This window comes from Cygnus atratus, chromosome 1 (genome assembly GCF_013377495.2).
Source record: "Cygnus atratus isolate AKBS03 ecotype Queensland, Australia chromosome 1, CAtr_DNAZoo_HiC_assembly, whole genome shotgun sequence".
Lineage (NCBI taxonomy): Eukaryota > Metazoa > Chordata > Aves > Anseriformes > Anatidae > Cygnus > Cygnus atratus.
Window position 1 is genome coordinate 185,606,199 of NC_066362.1, and position 26,065 is coordinate 185,632,263.

The 26,065-nt window shown below is 39.4% G+C and overlaps 3 protein-coding genes across 4 annotated transcripts in view; 1 reads left to right on the forward strand and 2 right to left on the reverse strand.

The window, feature by feature from the left end:
* Nucleotides 1-6,167, reverse strand: part of BRCA2 (BRCA2 DNA repair associated) — a 38,291-nt gene extending 32,124 nt beyond the window's left edge. The window contains exons 1-7 of the mRNA XM_035542404.2: nt 6,063-6,167; nt 5,251-5,357; nt 4,141-4,383; nt 1,972-2,077; nt 1,127-1,179; nt 982-1,022; nt 788-899 (exon numbers count right to left, since the gene is read on the reverse strand). Coding sequence (XP_035398297.1) covers nt 788-899; nt 982-1,022; nt 1,127-1,179; nt 1,972-2,077; nt 4,141-4,383; nt 5,251-5,317 — 622 coding nt within the window. The 5' untranslated portion in view covers nt 5,318-5,357; nt 6,063-6,167. The remainder of the gene's footprint in view (nt 1-787; nt 900-981; nt 1,023-1,126; nt 1,180-1,971; nt 2,078-4,140; nt 4,384-5,250; nt 5,358-6,062) is intronic.
* A 2,700-nt stretch (nt 6,168-8,867) lies between these two features.
* On the forward strand, nt 8,868-10,520 carry ZAR1L (zygote arrest 1 like). The gene is made up of 4 exons (XM_035542652.1): nt 8,868-9,488; nt 9,628-9,720; nt 9,875-9,949; nt 10,377-10,520. The coding sequence occupies exons 1-4, from the start codon at nt 8,868-8,870 to the stop codon at nt 10,518-10,520; spliced, it is 933 nt and encodes a 310-aa protein (XP_035398545.1).
* Nucleotides 10,521-12,986: 2,466 nt separating this feature from the next.
* FRY (FRY microtubule binding protein) overlaps nt 12,987-26,065 on the reverse strand; it is a 164,922-nt gene continuing 151,843 nt past the window's right edge. The window contains exons 58-61 of one of the 2 annotated variants that reach the window (XM_035542616.2): nt 25,690-25,773; nt 17,245-17,355; nt 14,975-15,168; nt 12,987-14,388 (exon numbers count right to left, since the gene is read on the reverse strand). In XM_035542616.2, the coding sequence (XP_035398509.1) occupies nt 14,130-14,388; nt 14,975-15,168; nt 17,245-17,355; nt 25,690-25,773 (648 nt within the window). In that variant the 3' untranslated portion in view covers nt 12,987-14,129. The remainder of the gene's footprint in view (nt 14,389-14,974; nt 15,169-17,244; nt 17,356-25,689; nt 25,774-26,065) is intronic. The other variant, XM_050715879.1, reaches the window with a different exon arrangement.

The following is a 26,065-nucleotide window of genomic DNA, read 5'->3' on the forward strand; positions in this document are numbered from 1 at the left end:
CCCGATTCTTGCATGCATTCTTAATACGCTTTAGGTGCTTTGCATGCACATGGTTTACGTTTGTACACATTTAAAGTTTCAAAGTCAAATTTCATTTTGCTTGTTTATCACACTAAAGAAATTCTACTTGCAGCAACACTTTAGAGGTGCTAAACGTCAAGCCTTGACCCAAGTGCCACCTAAGCAGCCATCACCCACTCACTCTCACCCTCAGTTATGCAGGCACCGCTGTTTGTGCAGCTGCACTGTAAATAAAGCCCAGGAGTTGCCCTGTCTGAATAACCTAGGAAATAGGGTCTGCAATTGGATGAGTATCTCAGTCCGTCCTACCTGCATCAATACAATGGTGAGCACAGAGAGAGGGCTTAAAATGCTGAAGCCAGCATGGCTGCTGGGAAGTTTACTCAACAAGCTATGTCCTTAAACTTAATAAATGTACTCACACGACTTAACGTAACAGGTATCTAGTTTTGTGATGGAGCAAATATACGGAATCATTACCCAATCCTCTTTCTAGGCTTTGTTGTGTTGTTCCTAAATGAATATTCCCTAAGGCCTTATACAGAAGAAAAAAACTTTTGGAAAGCAAAGATGCACTTAATTTCATTTCTTCCATTTAGGGTTACATTATTTAAAGTCACCCACAAAGCATCATTGTAAGAGTTTAGTCCTTTAAAATAGATAAGTAAAAGGAAAAAAATAAAAACAAAGAAATTCACACTCAGTGAACTTCCAGCATCAAAACCGGACGTTTTAACCCTTAGCAACTGTTCATTTTTAGAATTACCTATGATTACTGTTGCACCAAGTGTAGGAGGCGTAGCTAAAGAACTTGACCAGGACATATCTGGATCCACTTCTGCCCCCAGACTTTCAGAAATACGTTTTGGAGTTCGGACCTAAAAATACATTTATTATTCCTATACAGAACTCTAAACATACTAAGGAAAAGAAAGCAAAACGCAGGAATAAAATATTTACCTCCAAAAATTTTGGTGTGCAAAACAAGCCTCCATATGGTCCTAAAAAAATTATGTAATAAGTACAAAAAGGTTAGTCTAAGAAATGAGGACTTACATCTACAGACATCAGGTATTTCGTAAAACCAAAAAGTGAAAATACAAACCAGGAATATTACTTCTCTGCGGTGTTCTGTAAGCATTCCTTAAAATAGCTGGGCTGCCAACAACAAAAAAATAATTTCACTCATCAATTTCTGAAAGTAATAAATATTTATAGCAGACATTATGTACTTTACTGCCTCCATTATTTTCTCTTTGCAATCAGAACTGTTTCTCTGACTAAATAAAACGTAGATTTCTTCTAACCACCAGTTAGTATTTTAAAGCTTACCATATGTTTATGTCAAACTATAAAATGCTTCTTTTGTGAAATGTTAATTTTCAATACTTGTCTGACAAATATTATACTAGATTTCAATACAATTTATGCATTTTTAACATGCTGTATGAAACCATGGAAATTGGCCCAATCTATTTCAATTAAATAAATCACTTAACTGTTCTTTATAACCAACATGAGCACTTTGAGCAGATTAAATGGAAAAATATGCTATCAGATGTAGAAACTGAGGCCATTACTAAAAAAATCACAGTAAATATTATAAATAGCTTTACAAGTTACTACTTTAGAAACACATGGTACAGCACTACTGCTATTACTTGCGCTGGATATCCAGGACTTGGGAAGCTGAAACAGTGTTAACAACTGTCAAATGCCAGCTACAAAGGAACAGAAAAATAGATAGCAAGAACACCTACAAGCAAAGTTTCCAGAACTAGCTAGCATTTTATTTTCAATTCTTAGCAACCTATAAGTATCAGAAACACACAAAATATAAAAGATTTATTCACTGCTCTGAAGAAGTCTACCAGATGAATACAGTGGTTTTAATACTGCTTTTTGCTTAAAATCCAGTTTATTTTATACTGCATTGACACATCAGGATACCTGGCAGCAAGGAAGTTGTGGCAGGTACCAAGAGGAGAAGCCAGTATTTCATTTTCTTGATCTCTTTTTCTTCCTATGATATTTGGACTTGTAAAATTCTCTCTGCCTAAAAAAAAATATAATAATCAACACAATCTTACAGTAACTGTTTCAATTTTGAAGTGTAAATATAAGCTTTAAATATTATACAAAGCCTGATTTTTAGTACCAAAAATCACATCTAACGCGACCTTCCCTAGTGTTTTGAGCATATTCAAATTCTATATCCAAACAAAAATGAATATATTTATGCCAAATGCACACACACAACCAAAAATAACTCATTTTGTCACCTTAGTTGATAAATATTTCGGTGTACTTCCAAGATATTAGTCAAGTTACACACTCAGTTTTAGTATGATGTGCATATATACTGTGTTGCGCATGTCTTGTCCTTGTAGAAGTTACCATTAGAAGAAACTTAGTACACAAAAGCATGACTTTTCATCATCTCTCTCTCAAATTTACTTAAGACATATAAGAATTCTTAATTAGAATAAGCAGCATTAAGTAATATATATATATATATATTTTTTTTTTCTGGAACTGTCATTGGAGGTGCTGCCTCTGGTACTGGCAGATATTTTTATGCTGTGCTCTGCATATAAAAGAGAAAGTATGCCCACCAAAGCAGCAGAATCCTCTCAACAAGGAACCTCTTACATGAGCAAGCATCCACTCAAAACAATTCCCAGTCAGAAGTTTCCAAGTGATTTCTATCTCAGAAATTACACCTAGGTTTCCGTATTTCTCTCTGCTTCTAAATTCCTGAGTCCACAGCACGCCTGCATCCCAGTACCACATTAAGGTGAAATCCATCAGCTTCCATCCATGCTCTCACTTTCACAAGAAGGAAACCCAGGTGTGTGAGCCAGCTGACTACAAGCAATAAAACTGGGAGAAAAAGACCTCAGGCCAGCCACAGGTAACCACAGAAACTTTAGTAATAATCTTCTTCCTTTCACTAAGGAGTGTAAACAAGCATCCACAGAGCTAAAGTAACCCCTTTGAAACAGAAAGGGGTTTCAAATGAGACAGTAGGTCTCCTTTGTTTCCGTCTTAGGAAGTGCTACCAAGAATTCACTAGGGACTTAATGCTGTTTAAGCCTGAATAGCTGAGGTTAGAAGAAACACAGTCACCTAAGTTGAGCACAAGTTCAACAATAAACTTAAGAGAAAAGAACAGGGTAACAGCATTCCATGGAAGCAATGGTGTAAAGCTCTATTGGAACAGAAACAGTTCGACACCTTTAAAAGAATAACTCCAGAAGTAAGGAGTGTCCCGCGTAACCTGTTGAGAAAAGCTCCTCTTGTCGGTAGGAGGACACAACACAGACACAGTAGATGTACAAATGAGATAACTGCAGGAAAGGGGTTCTATATTCTTCCACGGAAAAGTGTCTTACATACAACGTTGCACATATTCTCCATAAAAAACATTAATCTTTCTGTCCAAGAAGAATGGGTACTATGATTAGCTGGTATATTAAAAAGGAGCAGAGTAACATGCACTTTCATGACATACATGGGATTTGGAAATAATGTCATGAGAAGTACCAACATAGAACTTACTCTCTTCCATTTGGAAAGGAGTTCTGTCACTTTTTTTCTTGTGTCTTACAGTTTTGCTAACTCAAAGAGCTTAGTATTTAAATTTTCTAAGACAGCTTAAGGAGCTTCCTACTATCACACATTTCAGCATGATAAACATCACCCTCTCTCGTGAAAATATTTTTCAGATATTTTGTGTAAAACAAAAGTCAAACATAGTAAAACTCACTCTGGTTCTCAGTCACCACACCAACAAGCTCATATAATCCTTGTATTAACAGCATGTAGAGTACTGGGACTAGGACAGATTTCTACAGTGTACTCTGCGTGCATGCATGCATTATCAGCTTACTGTCAGGCTAAATTCATTAAGATTAATTCTACATTTTTAGAAGTGGTCTTCACAAGCCTACTAAGGCTAAGCATTTTGTTTATACAATTTCTGCAGTAGCATTATCTATTACATTAAGAGTCACCAGCAAACAACAAAGGTTTAAAAAAAAAAAAAAAAGAAAAGTCCCTCATGTCTGGAGCACACAAGAAGCCTTTAAACGTACAGTTTTGCAAAAATCTACTCACTTGTTCCTATTTTTTTCTGATCCAGTTCTCTTCCAGGAGAAGAAAAAGGTGGCATTATTGTATTTTGTTCTTTAAAAATCGGTGGAGTTGATGCCAGCTGGCTGTATGTGAAGGGTTTTGCCTTTGGAGTTTTAAAAGAAGTTTGATCAATGGGACCATCAAGTTCTCCTAACAATTTAGGTTCATATGGGGGTGCTTCTGAGCTGAGTTCTTCAAACCAGTTGAGACTTATAGGCCCTAAGTCTGTGAAGAAAAACAGAGAAAACCACATTAATAAAAAAGAAACCTGCCAAATCTCATGCAAATAACGTATGGTAAAAGGTATGAGTTTGTATGTTATTAAACTATATTCCCACATTAATATGGCAATCTCCATTCAATATGACATGCACAAAAGGACATAATTAGTCGTAAATTAATACAAAATTAATGCTGTATACAGAATGCAAAAATTTATTAGGCATTTACATGCCAGCAAGAAAATGCTTTATCCCCTCCAACTTTAACAGTGTAACTTACTCCTTACCAACTTTAACAGCTGGACTTGATGATCTTGGAGGCCTTTTCTACCCTAAGTGATTCTCTGATTCCACTGCCATAATTCTGCTTATTATGATTCTAGATAGCTCTGAATTCTGATACCCGCAAAGTGTTAAAAAAAAAAGTCTGCTAAACTTCTAAGACCATTAGCAAAACTAACCAAAGAGCAGATAAATATCCAGTTTGTTTGAAGTCTTTTAAGTTTAGTTTATCCCTTATTTTTCTCAGACTGGCAAGTTAAACAGGTTCCTTTTAACATTGAGATATACTACTGTTGACACATTTGGCAAAAGACTAAACTTGGCCTGCATTCAAGTACATAAGGAAACCCAGGTAAAAAAAAAAAAAAGTACAAAAAAGCAACTGAACACACATTATGAAAAAAACTACAATTAAGATAATTGTATTAAAAAAGTAGGTAATGGCAAATAGAGATTTGGGGCAAGCACAACAGCTAACAAGTTGCATAGTACTTCTATATGGAACGTACAGCTTACAGCAATTGTGTATAAAATATCAATGTCCAGGAAGAAATCCTAACAGAACATGTTTAGTGTAGTTATGCTGTACCTGAATCACTGCAACGCGTCTTAAATATTTCAAAGAAGGTCGGTCTTTCCACAGATCTGCAAGCCATTTTCTGATCCGTAAGATTACTGGAACGTGTGTTGAGAACTCTGGGGAGAAATTAGAATGCTCTGTCTGGTGGTCCCATTCCCACTGAGCTGAGCTGGGCAGCTCCTAACCCTGCTCTCCTGCATCTCTTGGCGGGTGTGATGTGGCTGTGCGGTACCTGTCCATCGTAATGGTGACCATGGTACGAAAACAAGTGAGTGTGAGGACTTACATTGGAGATAATATGAATATTCAACAAATACCAGACAAAATACAGGACTGGGAGGATACTTTTGAAGCATTCCAGGTAGAGCAAGCTGCCCACAGCCGCTCCTTCACACCAGGCCAGTGACAGCCCCGGTGTGTCCTCGCACAGCCACAGCTCACACACTGAGCGGCCTGTGAGGCACTGCCAGCTTCACAGCCGTGTTCACGAGAAGGGCACAGACTGCAGGAAGGCTCTCCTGTGTGTTTTGGGATACCTTCATCGTGACACGTTTCACTTCTCCTGCCATAAAGCCAGCTCCCCTCGTGACAGATGCCCTATACACACCTGTAGAAGTGTATATACTCATATAATATATATTCTTTAAGCCATTTGCTGAAAGACAAACACCTGATAATATATAATATACACTCTTTAAGCCATTCACTTCAAGCCTGACGAACTGGGACCCACCTCAGAAGCAGGCTCCAGAAGGGGAGGCATCCCACCTGCCTCGCCCCCCGCCCCCCGCAGCCGCCCTCCCTCAGCCCGGGACCTTTACCTCCCTCCGGCCCCCGGCAGGGCACGGCGGCCGCCGCCGCATCGCCTCACGCCCGGGGCCTGCCTCCCCCGGGGCCGCGGGGCCGCGCTCCGCTGCGCGCCCCCGAGCCGCGCGCCCCCGCGCCCACCGCCGTTCCAATCCCGGCGCCAACGCTCCGTCACAAGCCGCGCGTGCGCGCGCAGGCCGGCCGCTGTTCCCGCCGTGCCGGGCGGGGGGCGGGCAAATGGCGGTCGCCGCCTCGCCTCAGCGCCTGGCGGGTGGGTGGCGCGGGGCTCGCTCCTCCCCTCAGCGCGGCTCGGCGGGCCGGGGAGGCGGAGGAAAAACGGAGTCAGAACAGAACCTGTTGTGTAAATGCTTTCCCTACGCGTGCGGTTTCCCACGACACAAACAGGGAGCGTCCTCCCCGCTACAAGGGTGTGTCTGTGGTGGCACCGGCGCTGTGTGTCGGCACAGCGATGGGTTCACTGCACCTTTGGGTGTCCGCTACCGTGAGGGATAAAATGTTTCTGCCCAAGTTCTCTTTAACAATAGCAGCATACAGAAAACCTATTTCTAGAGTAATTCTTCTTAAGGGAGGATTCGTTTTCTCTTTGATAAAAGGCTGTATAAAATAACCCATGTAACAGCTGTCTCATAAAAATCTTTATTAGAAAGTAAATGGAAAAAAGGCTTAGATAAAAAAAAAATGTATGCTGTATGAAAATAACGTCTCATCCCTTCCCGGAAAACGCCTTGCTGACTAGATATCAACCCTCTATATTCACTGATCTTGCTTTTCAGTCCCTATACTCTGATCCAAAAGTCATCCTTCTTTTATTCACACATCCCTACACGCGTGCAGGACCAAGGGTTGTATCCAAGGTTGACATGGTCCAACCATTTATTGGCAGTTAACACCAATGCCCCAGAAAAAAAGTCTCCAGAAGTCTTACAGGAAGCGATACTGTGGTGGAGTGTCATTGCCTGGGAGGATCTCAACCCAATCTTTTTAGTTAGGTGCTTTTGTAGGCCTCAAAACATGAAATTTATTACGGAGGTTGTTGTTATTATGGCTAGTATAAAATACTGTTATCCTCTGGATACACGCCCATCCCCATTTTGACCCTTGATACCTTCTTGGCCTCAGCAAGGAGTCCATAAAATAACTTCAAGTTGGGTGGAAAACTCTTCCAATGGCCAATTTTGGGTTAGCCATCTTTCATTCTAGCTGCATGTCCACCTGCCCTTGTGTTATAAAAGGGCTTCTAGTTACCTATCCATACCAGTCATTATTTTACAGTTTTATCATGCCTCCTTACTCATGTGTCACCTCCAGATTCTCTTCACACGATAATTTTCTGTGTCCCTTCTCCTTCCAGCAAACTTAGTTTCCTTTAATCCTGCAAAGCCCTGTGGATGTGCAATAACTGATTCTTCCCATAGCATTGTAGAAGAAGCCATACCATTGTTTTGGGTGATAGTATGTAGTTTCCATTTTATTCTCAATCTGCTCAATCTGCTTCACAATTTTATTTTTTTTCCATTGAGTTGATATGGATGGTACTTTGAAAATCCAAACATAGTGTGCAACCTTGACCCATCTTGTTTTTAACTGTGTTATTCTTGAATCTTAATCCATTTTTGTTCTGTAAAAATGTTTTCTACCAAGAATTCAGACACTTGAAAGGATCTTTCTTATACACAGTGTGAAAGTTTGAAGGCATCATCCCTACCTGTTCTTCTCTAGCCCCTCCTTTGCTGGCCCATTGGATTTTATAATGCTACGCTTTTATAAAGATGGTGAGGAGTCATGCAAAGGAATTATTTAGCATCACAGCAAGTCCAAGGATTTGGGGATTCTTTAGTCTCTAAAGATTCACATACGCTGTTTACATGATTTAATAATGTTAATTATGTTACCTTAGAATTGACGTAAATAAAGTGATGTAATTACCAAAGGACTATTAGTCTAATATGTAAGTACTTGAATTGCTATAATTTATTTTATTGCACAGATATTAAGCCACTTTTCCTGGTGTAACTGTTTTCCCTCTGGAGTTTTGCAGGAACTGAAGTATACCCCATCTTTTTCTAAAACAACACAGTTGATAGAAAAGCTGTAGGTAGGCAATCCTTAAGTAATGGGCGTGTTCAGAACTTTTAGCAATGACAAGGACTTCTTTTAAAAGATTAACGGCCCTCATTGTTTGCTCGGCTGTTTGTGGCATATCCCGTTTATCTGGGCTTTGTTAGTTTCCCAGACCCTTTTTCCTTTTTTTAAGACCTTTAACAGAGGGAATGGCCAGCAGGCAGACTTTCCGTCACCGTGACAGCTCCGTTTGCCCCAGCTATGGCTGAGCTATGTTCAATCTCCGCAGGGTCTGGTGGGCTGGTGCAGCTTTCTGATCACACAGCTCTGCAGAGACCTTCATTGACTCGCAGCTTCCTGAGCAAATGAGGATTTACAGGGCCCAGAATGGATCATTACATCTAACCCTGGAGCAACATTTCCTACACGAAGCCACCGATGAAGCCTCCAGAAGCAGAGCAGGTTGGGCCGTGTGCCCTTGGCAAAGGGACAGGCAGACTCTGTACCCTAAATTAGGCACGGGAGGAAAGCCCATGGCTGGAGCAGCGACTTCATGGCCAGGGACAATCAGAGAGCAGAGAGGATGGCAGGCCTGGCAGCTGTTCCCTTGCAATCAGCCTCCAGCCAGCTGGGCCCAATTTCCCCATCAGTTAGCAGCAATTAACACCATCTCTCCAAGACCAGATAAAGGCAGGGCTGGGAGCCCTCCTAGAACTGACTTCTCTGCAGGTGCAGCCATGGAGGGCTTTGTCTACCCACCATTCAGCACCTACCAGAGCTTTAGGGACCAGACCTTTAGGGGTGGCATGACACCAGGCCGTGGCGGGGACCCAGTGCTGAAGCAGCCCAGCTGGAAGCAGAGCAAGAGCAGTGGGCTCGGTCCCTTCCTTGGGGGGCCCCCCACCCCGCTGACCTCTGAATACCTGGACAGCTACCGCCGGGCCCACCTGAAGGCCCTGCTGTCGCAGGTGAGCCCAGGACTGACCCCACGGCTTCGCCGAGCCAACACCAGGGAGGTCGGGGTGCAGGTGAACCCCCGGGCCGATGCTGCTGTGCAGTGCTCGCTTGGTCCTCGCACACTGCCCACCGGCTGCCCTCTCAGCCCTGTTGGCTTCTGTGCCCGTGGGCGCATGGCCCTCTACTCACCTGTGCTGGACCGCCGCCTCTTCACGCTGCCTGAAGCTGCGGGGTCCCATGAGAAGGATGAGGTGGCTGTGGCCACCCCTGAGGAGCAGAAGGCAGAAGATGGTGGTGGGGAGCAGCAGGATGATCAGGCAGCAGCCATTCCGCCGACCGAGGGGCAGTCGAAGGCGTCACGGGAAGAAGCTGCAGCCCCTGGCCGCCGGGCAGCCTTCCAGGTGTGCAAGGCACAGTGGTGCCCCCCCCTCCCCCTTCCCTCCAGGTCTGAGCCCCCTGGCTGTGGAGGTGGGTGGTGGTGTAAGGGGAGCTGGGCCAGGTGGCTGGGGGGCTGCTGAGTGACCCCTTATCTCCCCGCAGTTCTTGGAGCAGAAGTACGGCTATTTCCACTGTAAAGACTGCAAGACCAGATGGGAGAGTGCTTATGTGTGGTGCATTTCTGGAAGTAACAAGGTAATTAACTTGTAACATCAAGTCTTTTCTTGTTCCTGATGCTTGTAAGTACAACACAAAATCTGAGAAATCATGTTTTTGGCACAAATTTAGGACAGCCATATTCGACATCCTGAGTAAGTCTCAGTAGTAACTGAGAACTTGTTTTTCTTAGGTGTACTTCAAACAGTTCTGTCGCAAATGCCAGAAGGGCTTCAATCCCTATCGTGTGGAAGCAATCCAGTGCCAGGTAGGTTACAGTATTTTTTTACAGTAGGTTTCTGTATTATGGTAAGACTGCCCCAGTTTGTCATGAACTCCAATGGTTTACAGTTGCTGAATTTCTTACTGACTTTACCTGGAAGAGAATTTTCTGTTGAAGTACTAGAAGCCTTATTTGGGAATGGTGTAATAGCATAGGTCTCCATCTTGTAGATAGCTTATGTGAATGGTTCTCTCTTCCTACACCATCCTGTCTTGCCACATGCAGGATAGATAGGGTTTTGACCAGTATTTCTAGATGAGAAGGCTCTTACAACTTTACAGCTTTTTTTTTTTTTTTACCACAAAAGCTCTTTTAAGCATTTCAGCTCAAGTATGATCCTATGATTAAGGGAAAACAAATGTCAGTCTAACAAAGTGCACTTGCTTGATCTACTACTAATGTCTTTCCTAAGACCTGTTCGAAGACTCGTTGCTCCTGCCCTCAGAAGAAAAGGCACATTGATCTCAAGAGACCTCATCGCCAAGAACTTTGTGGCCGCTGCAGAGGCAAGAGGCTGTCCTGTGATAACACTTACAGCTTCAAATACATTGTCTGATCTGCGTGCCCCATTTTGCACTTGCACTTTGTCAGTCTTCTTGCAATGTTTTGACCTTAGGCTTTTGACCTGGCATTGGATAATGGATAAGGACTTTTGTATTTATAAAATATTTAACTATTATATATGTTAATAAAGTTTAATAAAAGTTTGCACTGGTTTATTACCCATTAGTTTCCTCTTGCTGTAATCAAAGAAGAAAGTATCAAAGAAAAAAGTTTATATGTAAGGAAATGGAACCTGTTCACTTTCCTAAACAAAAGAGGCTTTGCTTTCAGTCTACTTTTAGGCAACTTCTCCCTTCACTCAAACTGAACTAGTGTGGAAGATGCAAATAATGCTCTGGTGTATAAAATCTGTGGTAAATGTATCTGCATGTGTTTGTTGGAGCTCATACATACTGCTCTCTTCCCTGCCACATGTATATTTAAAAATCAAACACAAGTTTACTTATTCTGATGTACAGTCTTTGATTCATGTCTGTTGATTGGAGGGAGAAGTATAAGCTAACATCTCAAACTTTTTGGGCTGAGTTATCTAGTATGTAGTATAATAAATTCTACAGAGGTAATGTGTACTAATATCACTAAAATAGCTCCCAGTGCCTGCCAATTAGAATAAAAGCTGAGACAGAAACTTCCTAGTCTTGTAAGGCATCTCAAATGTAACAAGTGAATAACTGAATCAGATTTCATGGAGACAAAATGCAGCCAGAATCCTGGATGGGAATATGGTTCCTATTCTTCCTCAAGTCTAGAAATGATACAAGGAAAGGCAGATTGCTGCATCATGGCCTTTGTTGTATATGTGAAGCACTACACCATAGTTTAGGTTGGAAAGAACCTCAGAAGGTCTGCTCCCATCTCTGTGCAGGATCAAATGAATCATGTTGTACACGGTAATGGGATTCTACCTGTAGGCCAGTAACAAGTGGGGTACCACAGTAGGCATGGCCTGGGACCTGTCCTGCTCCACTGCAGTGACGTGAAAGAGGAAACAGCATGCACTCGGCAAATCTGCAGATGCCACCAAGCTGAGGGAACCAGCCAATGCAGCTGAGAACAGTGCTGCCACTTAGAGGCATCTCAGCTGACTGGGGAAATGGGCTGAAGGCAACCTTGTGATTTTTAGGAGAGACAAGAAGAAATTCCAGTGAGGTGGGTGTGAGCCAGCAGAGGGCAGCAACAATATCCTGGCTCCTATCAACAGAAGCAGAGCCAATAGAGCTGGGGAAGTGACTGACCGTGTTAGTTAGAGCTCATGAGAGCACATCTTTTGTCATTATCATGTCTGGTTTGGGCTCTCAATATGTGAAAGATATTTATCAGCTGTCATGTGTTCAGTGGAGGCCAGCAAGCTGGTCGCAGGGTTGGAACACTTGCTGTGTGAGGGGAGGCTGAAGGAACTGGGCTTGTTCAGTGTGAAGAAGCAAAGACTTCAGTGAGACCCAACAGTAGCTTACAAGTACCCATGAGGCGGTTATTACTGAGGAAGGATGGAGCCCGGCTCTTCAGTGCAGCTGTGCACTCTTCATCTTTGAGGGTTTTCAACACTCAACTGGATGGCCTGAGTGAGTAACCTGATATAACCTCATGGCTGCTCCTGCTTCAAGGGGCCTGGATGACTTCCTGTTGTCCCTTTAAACTTGATTTTTCCTGCAATCTGTAAAATACAACTTTGCAAAGTGACAGAACCATTCAAAACTTTCACCGAGCACTAAAATTTTTGCAGACCACCCCAGCTGCAGTTTTTGAATAGCTTTCAAAAGTGGAAATATGTAACTGATGTTTGAAAACTTCTCTAACCATTGTGGGTTAGTTTACTCATAAGAAAAACTCAGTGATAAATAGCATCTCTTTTGAAAAGGATTTGCCCTGTGTTTATTTTGTCCTGCAACTACAATGGGGCTGCAGCACTCTGTGGATTCCACCCCTTTTATGCATCAGTGCAAGTGTTTATGAGTGTCCATTTAAATTTGTGCAAGCAAGCTGAAAAAGGGATAAAGGAGAGAGGGCTTTACTGCATTCCCAGAACCTAGGCTGATATTGCAGTGTGGACAGATTTTCTTTTACCTATAGCATTAGAAAACAAACAAACAAAATGACTGAAAACTAACTCTGGAACTAATAGGTTCATTATTGATGCTTTTAATAGAAATAAGCCTGCAACTGGGATTTTTTTTTTTTTTTAGTTAAGAAACTGCTTTAGTCAACGTGCTCTTCTGGGTTGAGTCTGAGTGTGAAAGAAAATAATCTTTACACTTCTCACTGGTCACTTTAACGAACAAATTTGCCATAAGCCATGAAAAAGGGGACTTTGGGGGGCTGCTTATCATCCATACCCTTGGCAGCTGTATAGATTCAGATAAGAACACAGTCTTCACAACTAGCACATACTCTGTTGTGATTATATGACTTTTATATTTTAGTTAAGTGGATGTACTGATTCAAATATCAACCAAAGTTACTTCACAAAAACGGTAAGTGTATTTACAGAGTGAATAAGTTACATAGTTGTCAGAATAAAAGTGTCTCAGATGTGCAACAGATTTACATGCATACATTTAACACTGGACAGCAGTTAAATGTAAGAAAAAGAACATACAGTTATGACATATATATACATTACAAATAAAATAGGACATCTCTTTAAAGAAGCTTAACATGAGAACTTGCATTTCACATTAATATTTTTACTTTTTATACTCAAAATTTATATTAAATAAAAATATGCATGCATTAACAGTTCAAAAGATTTGACTCTGTGATGGGACTTTCTCCTACAAAATGGCAAGTTAAATTAGATCAACCATCCTTTAATATAAATATATTCATAAAAGCAACCCTCTAGTAAAAAGCCGTCAAGATCCTTTAAAAAAAAAAGAAAAAAAAAGGAAAAATCTACCAAGACCATTCATGATACTTGTGGGCCTAAGAACAGACCTCTGCAATGTGATCCAGTACCTTCGGAGACAGTAGCCTAGTAACATTAGGAAATGTACTTCATAGCAGCTCGTTGTTTTAAGATACAGTAATAATATTCAAATTACAGTGTACATTAAATTGTAGTCCATTTACAATTTGTTTCATATACACAGGCTCTCAGCTTTTGACCAACAAGTTTGCGAGATTCTGTGGCCAGCTTCATTCTGCCCATCTTTCACTCAACCAAATAAGAGAAAAAAAGGAAAAAATGTACAAGTTTTTTTTTTCTTTTTTTTTAACAAAAAATATTATTTCATGAAGGAAACATTGCACTTCTGCCAACCTAAAATTAATTTGCTATAAAGGAAGTATTGTTCAGTGTAGTAGGCTTTGGTATGCAATGGAAGTCACTTCTTCAGTAGTGAGTTGCAGTTGCTCAGTGAAATGCTAACTGATTTTTTGTGCAACAGAGAACAAAGGATGTTGTCCTGGATGCTCTATGCTACCTTTGTCCTTACAGTATTGCTACACATTTGAAGTTCAGCCCATATCTTTTTAGAAGAAATCCTAAATGTAACAAGAGTGAGTACAGTTTGACCAAACCTTTGTAAGGCTGAGAAGACATTGAGCCACCTCACTCCAGCAGGGCAGCACTCCCAGCTTGAAAGAGGACACGAGAGTCCTGTCAGAGACTTGTGCCGGAAACGCTGGAATCTGGAAGAAAAGTATTGATGACCCGGTAACTCTGGGCTCTGCGAATCATGTCGCGGATCTCGATATTCAGTTCCATTAATTTGGTGCAGATTTCAGTCAGGCTCTGGTTAGAGCCCACCAGTGCATAGGTGCCCGTCTGACCCAAGGTTTGGTGTCGGAAATAAATGTTCAGTAGTGTCTGGACTTCATCATCAGAGCTACTTCCAAAAATATCATTGGGCCACAAAATCCTGCAATCAAAGAGGAAGAGAATGCGTGCATCATTATGGGGTATTAGCACAGACTGAAACCAGGTGACAGAGAGCTCTAAAAGGAGAATGGACGTGCACATATTTACAAACCAAAATAACTCACTGTTTTATGCAACTCATTTGTTAGTGATATCACACACTGAAATCACATAAAAGCAAATTCCTGTTTTCTAAAACAAAAACAAAAAGCTTAAGAAAACTAATTCAAGTAAGTGAAGTGAAACTGGGCTGAATGTTAGCTGATGCCAGTGACATACACTTGCTAAGGAATTGGCTCTATAAAAAGATTCTTAAGAGCCTCACAGAAGTACTTTTCATCTGTGCTATGCAATTAAACATCTTTGCTGTGGTAAGCATCCGTGTTTGTATTACCAATTTGATATTGTTACTTGTGGTGCACACCCACAAAAGTTAATAATATCAGTGCCCCACGTACCTTGTTGAAAAATATGAAACAAATTACGGTGACTCAGCACATTACATTTAGTATAAAGTTAGGAGGATAATAAATGCATGCTTTTCCAATAACATGGAATTCTAACAGGAACCATGTAGTAAAACTTGCCTGCATTCTCTTATTTGTCGGACGGCTTTAACAAGTTCATTGTTTTTCAAACACTCCAGCATGGACTGAATAGCTGCTTCTGTAGAATTGAATGTGGGCTCAGATTCCACATTCAGAGGCTCAGCTGCAATTGCGGCAGTAGCATCCTTAAGATTTTTCTTCAACTCGCTCAGTTCTCTTGACATGTTTAACAGCTGTTCCAATGAGAAAATTATGAGATGGGTATTTTGGTAGGCACCAAAGAGAGTAGTTATTTCAAATCTGTTCTTATTAGCACATTAGATGTACACATTATGGAAAAGACCCCATTTTAACACAAGGACATTTCTTGGTCTCTGTGCTCAGTATAAGGAAATACAGACTACAGATTTGTGTAGTTTTTTGTTGTGTAGCTTTAAAATGCATTGAGCTTTCTTTAATCTTTTGGCTTGCTAACATTCAGGAGCGCACCTGAATATTCTTTTATTTCTGCTACTGTTTTCATATCATGGCAGGAAAGTTTGTGAAAATAACATTTACCTCTCCTAGCAATGATGTTGTTATTTATTTACAAAACACATGCAGGATCTGATATGATTAACAGATGGACCAGAATTTTACAACCCTTTGCCAGGCTAAAAAGTTATAGGTCTACCTTTACATGCTCATATATGCTAGAAATAACCACTGTCACATGAACTAAAAACAGACCTTCCCTTAAATAATAGCTTATGATTCCAGCAAAAAATTCTATTTTTCTGGTGAAACAGCTATTCCTCATATTGTTGCTCTTCATTTCCATAGGGTGCATCATTTATAACAATCTAAAAAAGACAACTGCTAAACAGCTACAGAAATCAATTCTCTAATGAAGGATACAAAACCTTTCTAAAATTTAGGCTACTCTAACACTAGATTCCTAGTATCCTATCTTCTCTTAGAAGCAAGCAGCCTGGTCGCATTACAAGACAGCCTGGAGAACAGTTTCTTAAGACACAATAAATATTCAAGCTCCTTGTACTACTATACCACATCTAACAAAACAAACCATCTCCATTTGCTAGAGAATCTGTAAAATATCAGAATCTGTCATAAAATATATTTTATAGCTTGAAATTTTGTTTTACAGCAACAAGCAAAGTGCACTAACTTCTCAATCGTTGAAAATATATACACTTCAACAGGAGGAAAAAAATATATGGAATAGCAAGTTATGTTACTACCCTTCTTTAAACGACGATTGTTCAACTTAAAGTGATCACCTCAAAGGTTTTTCAAAGCAGTTTGTTTTTTTATGCAATTGTTGGCAATAAATTTGACTAACAGGATTCTTGTGAAGTGTTTCTTTATGTAAGATACATAGATATATCCAAAACCAGAAAGCTATTTAGATCAAAAGAGATAGGGTGTTGTGTCAAAAATACTTAAAGGATCCCTGTAAAAATGTCAGAATTAAAAAGACTTATGAAATTACAGGATTTTGTTAATTATGTTTTTAAAATACTTTTAGCACTCTTGGGAAGCATTTAACTGATTTCAATTTGTTTATCCACTGAACAGGATCAGGAGGTACACTTGCAGTCAAAATATAAAGTAGTTCTATACTAAACACCTAGTTTCCACAGGTACAAGAGGATGCAAAAACATTTAAAACTGCTGCAGACGTTTCTAGTACAACATATATGCAATGGAGACAGTTTATATGGCTGGAGATTACAATAAATAACTCCAGTAAAAACCTCAATTTTGCATCCATATTAAGATTAATTTACCACATTATTTTGTTACTGTCATGCTAACAAGTACTCCTGGTCTATATGTCTCCAAAAATCCAGATAAAGTCAGTTATGATCTAGGAAAGGGAGATTTTCTGTTTGCGTGAAGAAAGCTCATATCCCCTAAATATTAAAACCTCAATTAAAAAAAAAAAACAACAACAAAACAAAACTCATTTGCAGATGTTTACACCATGTGAGCACTCCCTTACATGTAAAGCGTGCGAGCAAAGTTAAGATTCAATATATCATTCTAGTTAATTACCACTGACTGAAATGACTTTTGAAGACTCAATTTACAGAAGAAACCAGTCTCTGAAAGTACATTCAACTACAAAAAATACTGGATCTCAACTAATCCTTAATGAGGATGCTGGTATACTGGTATACTAAAGTATTTTGTCTGCAGACTCATGTTCAGGGTGAAATCGTGTAGTCTTTGGTGCAAGTTCATGGAAAGAAGAGTAAGAACATGAAATTAAGGACTGTTTTTTAGTATAAGAGTTTGCTACATACCTCTGGCATGGAACTGACTTCATGCACTTGTCCAATAAGTTTACAGTAGGACTGAAAAAGCAACAGCAGCTGGAAGTGGAGTTTATATAATCTCTGACACAGTTCCAATTGCTAAGGAGAGATTTATAGAAGAACTAATTAACAAAGATCAGTAAGTTGGGATAGTTTCTAATAATCAGTAAAACACATTTGAGATAGTTTAATTCTTCAAAAAAAACATAATTTTACTAAAGTATAGTCATGTACTACTTCAGAAAGCAAATAATGCTCATTCTTCTGCTGGTAAATCATAAAAGACATTGAAAATTAAAATTATAATTGCTAGCTCTCATGTAGCACACATCAGCCCCAATCTCAAAGCAGTTTATATAGGTTAGCTTTACTGACCCCACTGCAGCTGGAAAGCACAGGCAGAATATGGGAGAAGTGACTTTGCCACACAGAAGATAAAACTTTTAAAAAAAAAAATCAGAAATAGTCAAAGACCTCTTCTGAGAGGATGGAAATCCAGTAGAGAAGCAATGAAGTGATCGTCCAAGAGAGTCAAAGCTCCTGCCTGCTCCTCTGAGAGGAGAAGAAGAGAGGCAAATAAAATCCAGCCAGGAGTGGGATGGAGGAAATGCCAGCTCGTGGATTTTCCACCATCTTAATGAAACCATACAACAGATGGACTGAGTTTCATGTGTAAGAGGACATCTGGCTTCTGCAATTTATTTTCCCAGCTAAGTAGATACTCTTACATGAATACTAACTTGTTTCTTCCGGAGTGATGTGCAGCACCACACAAAGTGTCAGACACATCAAAGTAACATGAAATGAGCATGTGTGCCAGAGACACCAAGTTAATATGCTAATGGTCCTGGTATCTGTGTGTCATCAAGAGGAGGAATCTTGCAGTTCCACAGGTGGATCATGGTGGGGAAGGGAGGAATATTTCATCTTTGGCAAATTACAGAAGTAAAAAATCTGCAAGTACAAGTCAAGAAGCTTCCTGTCACTTTAGCAGGAAAGACTTGCAGACTTCAAACCACATTTGATTTGTCTTCTCTACAGGCACAGTGACCAAGTGTGAGCTCAGTGATCTTTCCATTTGTTTGGAGGAACTAAAGCAGAGGTTCATGCCAAACATGATGGAAAAAAAAAGAAGATGCTATTAATGACTTTGCCTTCTTAATGCACTTGACACATGCTTGGCCACTAGCGTATATTTTGGCTATTTGCTGAATCAGGGTCAGTGCAAATGCCAGCACAAATACTAAGAAAAAAGCTCTTTAAAAACATCCTAAGCATTAATTTGACTGAAATGTTTGTTTACATCCATTTCAATATGTAAGTGCCAGGGCTCCCATTAATAAGCCAAAATTAGAACCATATCCTTAGCGTTCTGGTTCTCAAAATTTCTTTATGAGACAGACAAGCCCAAGGGTTGAGGTCAAAAGAGATGTTCTTTGGAAGACCTCACCTTTGTTCCTCAGGCTACTTGGCCATGAACAAGTCAACCAAGAGCACTGCCAAAACCAGGCAGAGCCATTCTCCCTCTGAACCCCATCACATGGGTGGTTGATGGAGGAGTGGGAGCAGGAGGAGAGCACTGGGTGGTGGTGGGGGCAACCTGGCCAGGCACATCCGCAGTGGGGAAAATGGAAGGGAACACCTGGGTGACCTGCTAGGACAGAAGTGAATTACACGCATAGACTAAATCTTCCAGTGGCCAAAAGAATGAGGAAGGGCATGAGGGTCTTGACAAATAAACTTGCTCGGTGACCGTTCTCTGTAACTGAGGCCACACAGAACTGCCAAGCTTGCATCTATGTTTTGAACCTTCCTCCTCCTACAATGATTATCTGAAGAACCTCCTAGAAAAGACTCTGGCTTCTGGTTTCTCTTGAACGATGCTTGGGCATGTCAGAGGCTGGCTGGCACCCCAGCCCTGGAAGGTGCCAACAGTGCACCAGTAATGCCGGCGCGGGGAGGCACGCTCGCTCCCTGGTCCTGGTTCAGTAGCAGGGACACACCTCGAGGATATCCAGTAGGGATCAAATTCACCCTACCCAAATTTTGGAGAACTGGTAGTGCTAATTTGCAGTTAAACACACATACGCTTCAAGTTGTTAGGGAGTTAAAGATTAACTGAAAACCAGGACATGGTATAACATTAAAAAAATCTATTTTGCGATAGCTTGGCATGTGACACACCATTTTTTAGTCCTTGGGGCACGATAATTCAGTGTTACCCTTCTGGCTGCTAACCTGCATTAAGATGAACTAAGGCTGAATTGAACATTCAAGTTTGACTCAGTCAGTATTTAGTCACTATATCAAGCAAAAATAATTTTTCTTCCTGAGTAAGGATTAGTAACCAATAATAGCGAAAGTATTCATCAGCGTATAAACAAAAACGATTTTAAACAACTGTCAACTATAAATTGTAGTTTTTCATTGAGACAAATAAAAAAATAGGAATTTTAATATAACAATTAACTGATCTTCCACTCCAGCATATTATTTCATTCAAAGGCTTGATTTTTGAAAAAATATGTACATGACAGTTTTAAACAGAATATGAAAGTGTCAGAATTTTGGCAAAGTATTTTTAGATTTCACAGAACACACCTTAGTAAATTATTTTAGTCACTGCATGTAGAACCACATATTCTACAGGAAAATTGTAGCAAAAAAGGAAAACATGCTTAGAAATAAACCAGTAAAATCAGGGTGTATTAGTCCATCTGCAGATGGACAAAGAATATGAAAGAACTTCAACTTACTGCAAGAGATTCCATTTGCTACACAGCAAGCATGGCACAGGAGAAAAGGAAAGGAAAGAAAGTATAGTGTCAGTGTAATGCATGCAATAGGAAGCACAGCCCATCTTTAATAGCATAATTTGTCAGCAGTATTAGCAATGCTTGCCTCAACCTGGTAACTGGTTGGAAATATCACATACAACATGCACAGCACTCATTAAAGTCAAGCTCTTAATTCTAACTGTAAATTACAATCTAAACATCCTCAGTTGGACGTTCATATTTATTAGTTTTGATTCATCCCACTCAGTAGCTCAGGAGCTTACAATGAAATTGTGTTAGAAAATTCTTGAAATAATACTTTTATTTAAATTTGCTTTCCTTATTATTAAAAAGAACTCATAGAGCAAAGTGCTCAAAGCATTATGCAGGGTTTTCAAGTGATTTAACAGAACTGAAATTTGTCCTGTATAAATATTATGTTATTTATTAATACTTATACTTTTGAATGTAATAAGTCTGATGAAATTTACAGGATAAGATTTGTGACTGCTGCAGTTATTATTTGGCACACTACAGTGGAAATACTTCACATGTAACTTACGACAATCATATGAAAAAAAAATCCATGGAAAATGCCAGTTTGGTTTGACTACATGGCAGTGCCACATGTTCAGATTTGTATTCCCTCCTCTCACCAGTAATGATTCACTGATATGTAATTCTGGAACTATTAAAATGTCAGTGTAATTCTTGTTTTAATAGCAATAAAAATTCTAATTTACCTGCATTAGCATTTCAAAGATTAGGGACTAACGTCTCAGAAATAAACTCTCCTCAAAAAAGAAGTGTTCCTCTTTATTTACCAAGAACTAACAGTTGCATTCTGTGCATTTTTCAGGCAGCTTTCCGTATTATTTATATATACTATGTTCTCATGACATTTTAGATGAATGGAATTATGTCAATGTTGTAACTAACAGACTGCAATGACATCTGCCCAGTTACAGCCCGATGTCAGCGCGTATGTGCACAATGTTAATAAACATTTGAAGTTCTTATTAAAATGATTTACCTTACCTTCAACACGAAGGCAGCAAACACAGAAATGTCAAGTAATGCTAACTTGGTATAGCCAAGCAAAGCCTTTCGGTCTGGCTTCTTTCCATGGGCCTTACAACTAAAGAATGTATGAAAAGTATTTTCCCAAATTCTGCACTACCCATCAATAAAACCATGACAAACAAAGCTTTAGCTCCTGTAATGTTTAATTTTATGCCTTCCTTTATATCTTGGCTTCCATGCAGTTTATGTAAATTAAGTTTTGTAAAGCCAAGTTTAAGATAAGAAGACAAGAGCAGACAGATCATTGTGCTGTAGTAAATTCACAGATACGCTGATTTCTGTTTTTCAAATCTTGTCTGCCTCTCACTTAGGCTCCTCTGAATCTTAGCATACCACCAGTTTACACTTGGACTTTCAAAAACACTGGAATCCATATATAATTTCTAACTTGCCATGGAATTTACTTTAAAGAAGGAAAAAAGCAGAAAATAAGTGAATTCCATGGTCATTTTTTCCCCAGAAAACAACTGGTTTTTTTTTTTGTTTTTTTTTTTTACTGCTTCCAAAAAATAAAAATAAAAAAAAAAGTAGGAGGTTCGGGGAAAAGGGAATTCAGAGGGATGATTTCACCTTACATGAAAATCCTTCCTGCTTCACTTGAAGAAAGTATACTGATCTTTCAGTACTACAAAATCTCCCTAAAGTACTGATGGTCAACTCAACATGGCTCTGCAATTTCATGATTGTAACTTATCTTCCTCTCTCTTTCAGCATAAAATGAAATATTCCTTGGAAGTTGAGAAAATACTAATTTTTGGACTAAATGACGTTTCTTTTAGTCTCCAGTAGCAAGGGTTCATGCAGAATGTTCCTAGCTTTCACTCTTCTCCTCAATCTCTAGTTTAATGCCTACAGTAAGGGAACTATGACACTACACAATTAGTGTTTTTGGCAGCTGAAAATACTGAATGTTATACTGAATGATACTGAACGTAGCTAGCATATGCTACACCTAAGAAACATGCCCAATGTTCTCCTCAACAGCAACACCTTGATTTATCTTTCTATTGAGACAGGGAATTACTGTTCTGTATTATTAGCAGAGCAAGAAGGTAGCAAAATACTAGTCTTTAGGTCACCAGCCTTCTTGCTTTTTTTTTTTTTCAAGGAATCATTTTTACATACTAAAAGGAGATGAGAGTTACACAATTATTTCTTAAGATCCTGAAACTTTGATGGCAACAAAGTCATTTAATGACACAGGAGAGTCCCATCATAACAAAATAATTGCTGTCTGCAAGGGTTTTTAATTGCAAGTGCATTTTGTTGAGGTATTCTATTTGACTTGATATTGCAGCAGACAAAAGCTTTTCCCCACAATCTAGGAAAGTGGGTATATGTATCAGAGACAAAAAGAGAGATACAGCATATGTTGCTGCATTCTTAAATATCCACTCTCCTTGAAATTAAACTGTTCTGTCAGGAGAAAGCTAAAACCCAGCTGTGGTCCTCTAGAAAATCTGCCTGCAAGAGCCAAATTGAGCTCATTGTCAGTCCATGGATATGTCCAACATTAGTCAGATACTACAGAGAAATTTGTTAAGAACTTCTAATTTAATAGTGAGACTCACTATGCCCTGAGTTCTAGTGTGACTCAGTACAACTCCAGATTACTGCAGTGCCAAGAAGTAGACCTCCAGCCTTGTTGGTGGCCCAGAGTCAGTGAACTTTAGCCACAGAGAAACCCATAACAAGTACACTCTGAATTTTTCCAGCAAAGTTTTTTAATGGATGCGGTATGTTTTAAATATCCACTAGCAGTGTGACTTTGTAGAAGCCACGCTCATGAGCTCGTGTTCTTTGGGATGAGCATGGTTTAAGAAAGGTGACTTTGGACTTACTGAATAAGCTGTATGTCTCAATAGGAGACAAATAGTTACTTGAGTTAGCTAGTACTAAATGACAAAAAAAATAGGATCTTCCATGTATCTCCTTATGAGAAAAAAAAAATAAATCATCAAACCAGTCTTTGACTGGATAAAAAACAAAACAAAACAAAAAACTCCCTGTTTGGTAGGGTTCAAGAATACACTGATAGCTTTACTCATCTGTTACACCTGAAGAGATAGCAAACCAGTAAATGCCATTACCTTTGCCTATAAACTGCCTCCTATGTCCTTGAGACTCTGCAGCATCAAATGATCGAACATAGCATCAAAGCTTACAAATTGAAGACGTACAAATCATGCAGTCTGCTGCAAGAATAAGGGGCGGAAAGACATTCTGGGACATTCAGCTATTACCCAATTTCAGAAAATTTGCTAGCTCAAGCAGCTGACCTAGACAACTTCTATTTAAAGCTTCTTCAATGTCAGAACAAGCAATTTTTGCCTTTGCCCATTTTCAGTAACAGAAACAATGGTCAACAAATCATGTGCAATTATTTAGAAATAAAATCTGATTAGAGAAACTGGTGCCAAGCTAACCACCCCCATAGGCAGGCATAGCTCCATTTAAGTCATCTGTGACGCAACCCTTCTTGGCAATGTTGAACCTGGTCCGATGTCTGTCTCGAGAGGAGAGTGGATTATTTTCACCTCAAGCTTTTTACAAGGTGGTGGTGGGTTCTGAGAATCACAGATTTCTGTCCTCCATAGGACAAGGTATTGCTTTTTCTTCCTTACAATTATTTCTGAATCTTTTCAAAGGCAACCTGTTTTTGTGTTTTAGCTAGACTTTTTTTTATGCCAGAAGTTTTATGCAGGATTTCAGGCCTTAGTCTAACTGTCAATAAATGTAACAGTTTAGGCAGGTTCCCTCACAGCTACCACTGTAAGACATTTTTTTTTTTCCTACAATTGCTAGATTCTTTGGCATTCCAGGCTGAGGGAGAAGAGGATAGGAAACGTGTGAAAACAAGTACTTGCCAGAATCACTTTTCCTTTTCCCTTTCTAATGACATTTCCCCAGTTTCCCTGGACTCTCCCTCCCATCACTCTCTTGTTGAATAAAACAGAATGGATTATTATGTATGAGTTCCAAAGTTCCCTTGGGAAGAGCTGTTTCAATTGACAGTTAAGTGAGAAGGAGAGGAAAATAAATATGCCTGTTATCAAAGACCTACTATTCCATCAACTTCCAAGGAATAATGCACTTTGGGCTGAAATGAAATTGCTGGGGATAAATCAGGGATTCCTGCAGGAGTGAGAAACCATTTTTCTTCAGCCTGCTTGATAAGCAGTAAGAATACAGACCCTTGTTTCACATTTAACTTTGAAACAAAGGACATCTAATTTCAAAAAGATAATAAAACACAAATGGAGCATATTTATTAACTTTTAGATGCTTTTAGGCCATTTATATATTAGCTCAGTTCATAGTTTATTCCTTCTCCTCAGCATTCTCTCTGCTCTACTTTTTCAAAACACAAACTAAATAGCCCGTATTCCAGGTCCCTCTTTCTTAGATTTGAGAATAGCTCACTCATAACATCCCTGTACACCACAGCAATTACAGAAGAGACAGTATCTCATTTAAATGCATTGGAAGAGGTGTGTAACTTTTGCTGTTGCCAGTGCCAGATGGGGGAAGATTAAACAGTTTTCCCAACACCTGTGATTATAGCCAGAGGATTTATTAACAAATCACATTTGCTAATAGGGTCAAGGAAGCCAAAAAGCAGGGGCGATAAAGATACGGGATTATTGAGAAGGCACAAAACAAAACAAAGGAAAAACAAACCCCAACACAAGTGAGAGCAAACACAGGAAGACACATACGTAGAGATGGGAATGAGAAGTTAAGATAAAAACAGAAGAAAATAAAATGAACTGGGGGAGAAGACAAGCAAACCAAAACCAACATGACCATAAAACAAGGTCTTTAAAAAAAATAAAGTTACAACAGGCAAGTTCTGAAAATGTCATCATTATCTTTTGCAAGTTAAAATACATGGAAAGAGGAGATGTCAATTTTTTCTACATGCTGTTGTTCCTTCCTGATTTTGGCTAATTCTCCCTAGCCCTCTCTCTTTCCAATCCTTCATTCTTTTTCCTCCAAAAAGAAAAAAATTCCCAACAAAACAGTTCCCAACTTATTCTATACCATTGAGATACCAGCTGTTTCCTATACTTAGTGTATTAAATCACAGGAATGCCAGCTGATGGTGATAATCTCTGAAAAGATTGATTTCTTAACTGGAATTAATATACTAAATATATGTGTTTATGGATATATATATAAATAATTTCACTGGCCATTTTGAGGTCAATATTTCATAACGGCAAATCTAAGTGGATTTCAACCAGACAGGTCTTGCTGTTTAGCAGATTGAGTCTGTAGCATCTATAGATAAAATGGGTGTAACATGGAAGCACAATACATCAGGAGTGATTTTCAGGGATACTGTGTTGTGGGAAATTGATTTCTGATATAATATCTTTCTAAAAGGGACCGCACACACAACTCAGGCAGGGTTAGCTCTGAATACCTTTGAGTCCTGAGTGTGAAAACTGGATTATACCCAAGCCCAGCAGAGAGATGAGGAGGAAGTATACCAGGATCTTGTGGGTCTAAGAACAGGCTATATTGCATGTTGCTTTAGAGGAGCAAAATACCCCTCCTCACTCATTACCTTCTCTTCCGAGTCCCCTGGCTGGCAGGTAATAACGCCATCTCGTGAGCCCCCAGCAAACGTTGCTTTGCAGTTTGCAAGCCACTGTTTTCAGAAAGAAATGAAAGAAGATATGTATAAGCCTATAGCTTGATTTGCAGAAAGGTAAATGGTATTTATTTTGACAGCATGGAATGTAAACAAAATTTGGTGACGGTAATTTTTATTTATACAATTTGCTTTGATTATAATTAAAAAGATGTATTTTTGGTTTTTATTGGTATTTGAATCGCATAAAACAAGAAAATGAATTAATTAATTACTAAATAGGAGAAAGAAAAACCCAAGAGTATTAAAGATACCCATGCTTCTAAAATATAGAGGTACAATATATATT

Excerpts from the sequence above, each read along its gene's own strand:
- ZAR1L (XM_035542652.1), top strand. The coding sequence starts at position 8,868 with ATGGAGGGCTTTGTCTACCCACCATTCAGCACCTACCAGAGCTTTAGG. Across the intron at positions 9,489-9,627 it reads GCCGCCGGGCAGCCTTCCAG|TTCTTGGAGCAGAAGTACGG; the intron begins GTGTGCAAGGCA and ends ATCTCCCCGCAG. Across the intron at positions 9,950-10,376 it reads TGGAAGCAATCCAGTGCCAG|ACCTGTTCGAAGACTCGTTG; the intron begins GTAGGTTACAGT and ends GTCTTTCCTAAG.